Source organism: Alligator sinensis, unplaced genomic scaffold (genome assembly GCF_000455745.1).
Source record: "Alligator sinensis unplaced genomic scaffold, ASM45574v1 scaffold551_1, whole genome shotgun sequence".
Lineage (NCBI taxonomy): Eukaryota > Metazoa > Chordata > Crocodylia > Alligatoridae > Alligator > Alligator sinensis.
Window position 1 is genome coordinate 1120413 of NW_005842526.1, and position 6823 is coordinate 1127235.

The 6823-nt window shown below is 50.1% G+C and overlaps 1 protein-coding gene across 1 annotated transcript; it reads right to left on the reverse strand.

Annotated features, from left to right (window-relative positions):
• Positions 1 to 4007: 4007 nt before the first annotated feature.
• On the reverse strand, positions 4008 to 5967 carry LOC106722662 (glycine-rich protein 23-like; the record flags this gene model as incomplete). Its single annotated transcript, XM_014523719.1, has 2 exons — positions 4008 to 5200; positions 5936 to 5967. Coding segments are annotated over 2 exons (379 nt in total), but the record flags the coding sequence as incomplete, so codon positions are not given.
• Positions 5968 to 6823: the final 856 nt, after the last annotated feature.

Genomic DNA, 6823 nt, shown 5'->3' on the forward strand with positions numbered 1-6823 from the left:
CGCCGCACTTCAAGAGGGATGCGGATAACCTGGAGAGAGTTCAGAGAAGGGCCACTCGTATGGTTAAGGGCCTGCAGGCCAAGCCCTACGAGGAGAAACTAGAGAAACTGGACCTCTTCAGCTTCCGCAACAGAAGGTTGAGAGGCGACCTTGTGGCTGCCTATAAGTTCATCACGGGGGCACAGAAGGGAATTGGTGAGGGTTTATTCACCAAGGCGCCCCCGGGGGTTACAAGAAATAATGGCCACAAGCTAGCAGAGAGCAGATTTAGATTGGACATTAGGAAGAACTTCTTCACAGTTAGAGTGGCCAAGGTCTGGAACGGGCGCCCAAGGGAGGTGGTGCTCTCCCCTACCCTGGGGGTCTTCAAGAGGAGGTTGGATATGCATCTAGCTGGGGTCACCCTTGGAATAACCAGGAACAATGGCCACAAACTGACAGACAGCAGATTTAGGTTGGACATCAGGAAGAATTTCTTTGCGGTAAGGGTTGCCAGAATCTGGAATGGGCTCCCAATGGAGTTGGTGCTCCACCCTACCTTGGGGGTCTTTAAGAGAAGCCTGGATAAGCACCTGGCTGGGGTCATCTGACTCCAATGCTCTTTCCCTGCCTATGCAGGGGGTCGGACTCAATGATCTATTGAGGTCCCTTCTGACCCATGAATCTATGAATCTATGAATCTTTTCCGAATCGATTCAGAGAGCTTCGCATTGATTCGGACCTTTTTATTGGTCCCCTGAATCGATTTGGATTTGGACATTCGGGCACTGAATCGGGCCGAATCTCCTCCAAATTGAATCAGCGCCCGAAGCTTCACGCAGCCCTACCAACTGCATGGCTGAGAGATTTAGACAAGCTTTCAGGAGCAAGGTATTCTTCTTCAGGTCTCAAGAAAAAGCAAGCGCTGTGAAGATTCAAAACACTCTGCAGTGCTGTGAATTTAGAGATGAGAGAAAAACCCAGGGGAAGCAGATGAGCAAATCACAGAAGAAAGGATCACTTGATTTGTGGATGATCAAGACCTGTCAAAAGGGAAGAGGCTCATTGTTATATTTGTCCCGAGGCCTTCATAAATTAATGCCTCCGGCCAGAAGTGTGGGAAAAAGTGCTGCCAGGACAAGCAGGCACACAATAGATCAGAAACAGAAGCAAAACTATACCTGCATTGGCATAAGCAAATTCAACCAAAAGTAACTTTAGAATAGTGGCTCTCAACCTATTTTTGTACTCAAGGCATACCTCATGACTTTTGTGAACTGAGTGGCGCCCAATGTCAAAACCTGTTTTATCTATGACAGTGATTATCAGCTTAAACAGGAGTACTTGAGGTCAGGGATCGTTCAGACAGGCACACGCCTGAGTTTGGCTTATCCGCTTATCTGCTCATGCCTTGGGGTGCCCTTAAGAGGATCTGGCAGCACCCCAGGATGCTCCATCACCCTTGTTGAGAATCCCCACATATGCAGATTCAACACATTCAGATGTCTCATATCTCACCCCCGCCTCCCCTCCTCGCCTTTCGAAATAATAGCAGCACAGTGCACAGACCGCATTACTCTCCCGTGGCTTGCACTTCTTTGCTGGGTAGCATCAATCATCTATGTCTCTGCTTCTCTGAGAACATGCCCTTTGCATCAGGCTCTCAATGGTGTTTCCTTCTGGGTTAGTGGCTTCTACTCCCTTGGACACAGTCCTGAGGAGGTGGCCCACCTTCATCCATGTCTCCTCATCAGACGTAGGCAGCTCGACATCATCAGGTCCTGGCTGGTGGACATTGCTACTGTCTGGTGTAGCATTAGCTATTGTCACTGCGGGTTGCAAAGCTGATGGCCTAACCACAGATGGGGCTCCAGCTGTTGCTGCTGCACTTCGTATGGCACTCACGCCTGTACCTCGCAGCTGGTTGACGTGGCAATGCCAAACAACCACAGGTGCTGATTTGCACTGCTTGCTCTGCATAGGTCTAATGTAATTCCTGAAGGGGAGAGAGCCATAGAGCAACCAGCTGGCTCCAGGGCCCTGGAGGAAGCAGTGGGAGCAGATTAGGGTGGCCATCATAGAGGACAGTCCGGTTGTCCTCTGTCCTCTATTGATACAAAACCGGACACCTTTATATCCTTTATTTTTCTCTTCAAGACAAAGAAGCTCCAGCCCACAGGGGGCTAAAAGGGAGCCCCCCAACACCAGGCATCAAAGCCAAGGTATTTTGGTTGTCTGTTTACTTGGTATTGTCCTGGTGTGACACAGACCCAGGCAGGGGAAGGACTTTAGTTTGGAGCATCTTCACGTATACCCATGTTTATGTCTGAAACTGGACGACCGGGAGCGGCTGCGAAGGGAGGCTCAGAGGCTGCAAGGGGCGCCTAGGGAGGCGCTGCCACTTTTGCTGCGGGACTGAGCTATGAGCTGAAAGTCAGAGCCTGCAACCAAACAGACTGTGTGCATGGGAGCCAACCCCAAGGGGACAGAGGGTGAGGAGCCCCAAAGACTGTGTAGAGGCTGAGAAGGGGAGACCGGGGCCCGGAGGCCAAAAGGACAAGACAGCTAAAAAACTGGGCTGCCAGTGAGCCCACGACCAGCCTGCCACATCAGGCTCTGGGCCCCGGTCTCAGCTTTTCGGGCTCTGCGCCCCAGTCTTGTCCTCCTATGCTCTGGGCCCTGCATTCGCCCTCTTAGACTTGGGGCCCTGGTCTTCTCCTCTTGGGCTCTGGTTCTCACTCCCTTCAGAGCGGGCACATAGGGCAGGCTCCCAGTGCCCACCACGGGTGTAACATGGCCATCTCAGGCCCTGACATGTTAAATAGGATAAAGGCCCGCCTGAGCACTCACAACCCCAAGCTGCCATTCATAATCCCATAATTGCAAGTCAAAGTCTCCTTATTCCCTTTTCTACACCTTACCACCCTCTGCTTCTTACTGCTCTGAGCACGGCACACTCCCTGGACAGGTTTGGTTTTACAACGGCTCCTGCACTTGTGCTCCTTACACCAGCCATTAGTTGGGGTGCAAGCCCCTTTTGCACACCAGCAGTACACACCAGGCTGTTGCCTGCTCTGGCTCTGCCGTGGCATATTTAATAGCTCGCTTATTCCTATTTCCGTAGGCATGCCTGCATGCAATGCTAGGGCATCTTTTGCTGCAATGTCCACAGCTATTCCATTTTCAACAGCACATTTAAAAGTGAGCTCTTCTTCCTCCATTAAAATTTTCCTTTGTATGGCATCATGGAGTAGCCCACATGCACATCTGTCTCTGAGGGCCACACTAAGTCCACCCTTCCAATTGCCATATTCAGACAATTTCCTTAGCTGAGTCACAAAAAACGGAAATAGATTTACCTTGACTCCTCACGTCAAACCTGAACCTTTCTGTAATAATCCATGGCTTGAGAGCCAGGTGCACCTGGGCAATCCTCACAATTTCTTTATGTGTTCTGCTTGCTGGTTTTTATATGTTTTTCCTCTCATCAAATTGAATAATGCAGCTACATATTTCTGTGGGGGAATTTCATTCACTTCAAAAAACTGCTCCAGCCACGATGAGCATGTAGGCCAGGTGTGCAGGACGCTATCATAATCTCCAATGGGTGATGTTAAGATTTGCTTGTCATAGGATTGGCCCTGACTACAAGATTGGGACTCTCGTTTTATGGCAGCAGTGTGTCATGTGAGGGTATGCTTGTGGTCACACAAGTGATTGCAGCTCATATATAGCGATCCAAGCCACTTTTCCACAAGCTAACAGGCACATGCAAAGGCACAATCGGCATGTGACCTATTTTGTTTAATAAAGCACCAACGATTTGCACCAGAGGAGAATCTGGCCAAAAGCCTCATTGTATGTCACTTCTCTAATGAAAAGAGCGGCTCCTCGTTTTCCACCAGGGTCCCCTCAAGAGGCACAAAAACCCTTGGGCAATAATAAGGACACAGAAACATCAGTTGATTTGTCTGCAATTTATTGAGAAGGGCCGTACCCCTAGAAAACGGGACAGACCATGAGCAGAAAAGGTAAGGAGACAATACAATACCAGCACATTCCACATCACAGAAGACTTTGCAGAGAACATTTTGATCTGTTACCTTAAAAAGAAGCCATGCACACATCAGGCAGAACTGAGTACAACTAACAATTGAGAGGACACAAGCAGGATTAATACCCACTCATTTTGGGGAAGGTTGGCTAGAGTATACCCGGGGTTACCCAAATATTGCATCTGCCTACTCGTTCCAGATAGAGGATGTATTGACCTCTCCAAACACCAGCAGAGAAGTTTCCTCCTACTCCGTTCTGTCTGGGCTGAACTGTTACTTCAATGTGGGAAAGCATGGCCTACTGCTGTTTGTAAAGCGAGCAAATGCAGGACGTGCGATGCAGTAAACTAGAGCACCCAAGGAAACGTGGCCATTGAAGAAGAAGGCTCAGGAAAGAGAAGGGAAGAAGGAGTTTTATACACATTGCCACAGGGCAGTCTCAACAGTTCAACAGGTACAGCACAGCGAGAGAGGCAGAGCGCTCCTCCCTTCATCCACCCTCTGCTAACTGCTAGCCTCCAGGGATGCGTTTCCTGGCACAGCTCCCTAACTTTGCAATATTGCTTAGGTCTGAACAAGACTCTGGAGCTTGCTGAAAACCTAGGCCCACGGTGGCAGTGTCCAAGAGGGTGGTGTCTTCTCACACGGCTCCCCCTAGGAGCACGGGCAGTTGGCAGAAGAGGGTCTATGGAGGGGGTTGAGCAGCCAGGGGCACAGTTCGTTTCTTTTCTGGATGCCAGGAGTGGGTGGAGAGGGGCTGTGCTGCAGCCAGGAGAGCAGAAGAGATATTTCCTGCCCTGGGAAGAAGGACTCCCAGGCTTAACACTTTCCCCCTGAAGATTTGACGGTCGTAGTTGTGGTGCATCTCCTGACAGACGAGGAGGATCCACCTCCGATGCTGCCTCCGCCACAGCTGAAGCCTCTTCCGCTTCCAGAGGAGTAACCACCGCTGATCATGCCACCTCCACTGACACAGCTGCCTCCATACCCGCCTCCTACCATGCCTCCTCCGATTCCACCTCCTCCAATGCCACCTCCAATTCCACATCCTCCTCCAAATCCACTTCCGCCTCCGAATCCACTTCCAGCTCCGAATCCACTTCCGCCTCCAAATCCTCCGCCAATTCCTCCATGGCCTCCAGAAATGGTGGTCCTGCCCACCACCGCTGCAAGGGAAGCACAGGTTGGTCACCACTCCGAAGTCACTCAGAAAAGCAAAGGTGGGAAGACTTGAATGCTTAGCACTAAAGAATGGCCATGAGAGAAGAGGTCTCTCTGAAACATGCTGGAATGTGCATAATCAATGGGATGCTATAATATCAGGGTAAAAATTATACAGGAATGACAGAAGAGGTCATACAGGTAGGGAAGAGCCATGCTACATCAAAGACTGCATCAAATCCAATAGGGCAGATTTTTCAGCTGATGAGGGAGGTACCATAGCATCATTGTGGACAGGAGTCCCAGGTTTCAAAAGAAAAAAAGGACGTCTAGGAATATACTATCAACCCACACACCAGGGTGCAGCAGTGAGCTCACAATGCTATGGGAGTCAAGAGAGGCTGTGACAGCCAAAAACACAGCAATAACAGGAGACTGATACAGAACTTCCTAGACTGTATATGCCGGAGCCTGCAAGTAAGAGAGCAACAGTGGGAACGTCCCTGATCAGACCTAGTCCACACTCCCTTTTAGCATCCACTCTCTGCTGCTGTGTGATACGAGACGGGGCAAAATGGACCTATGGCCTGACCCAGGACATGCCTGTTCTTATGTTCTTATGTCACTTAATGGCTCAAAGAGGGGAACAGTGGGAACACCCTACTCAGGTAGGCATTTAGCAACCACAGGAACCCAGCTCCAGCAGTAACCCACAATAAAGCAAAGAGGCAAGTACTTACAGACATTCACGTTGGACAGATCCTGACTCAGCCTGTGCGGGGGAAGGAAGAGAGAGGTCAGTCACCCTGTGGAAATAAGTCCTGCTGACACTGAGACCCACCCAGCTGTGAACTTCACCTCTGTAGTGCAATGCCATTCCCTGAGCACCCCTTTATATCCAACTTCTATTAACTCCACTCAGCTTTGAACTATTTCAAACAGAGGGAGTCCAATGCATATTTCCACATAGGTCCCTGTCCATTATTGCCATTAAGGCCAATGGCAGCTGGGACTCCTTTAGTGTACACAAATCCAAAACTATTCCTTTAACTAGGGTACAACCCCTCCAGAGACGCTCACTTTGGTCACTAAATGTGAAACCGCTCCATTTAGAATATGTATATTCAGTGATATCTTTTGTATTACAGGTCTTCAGCAACTGCAGTAATATAGGCATCACCGCTGCTGTTATCATGAGAAGGGCAAAAAGCGCAAGTCTGGCTTTCTTCCAGAACAACCTGTTCAATGCCCCCCTGAAACTCCAAGTCATCCCCCAGCACAATTCTGAGCACAAAGATAATGTTCAGCTGGTGCCGAGCAGCGCTTGCCATAGATACTGCAGCAAGCCTGGAGGCTCTTCAGGTAATTATTAGCACCTTCAGTGTTTTCACAGGGTTTATTGCATGGACTGATAGGGGCATCACTAGCTACAGAGCATGGGACTTAGGAGCACAGCCCCAGAATCAGAACTTCCTGCACCATGGGCAACTGGTGCCCCCTGAGTCTCGGGGCAGCACCCGCAGAAGCTGCTGACGGTGTCGGCGACATCGGCAGAGTTGGTGAGCATCCACAGATGCCACCAGTGGCATTGGTGGCAAGGACGGCCCTGTCGGGGGGGGGGGGGGCAC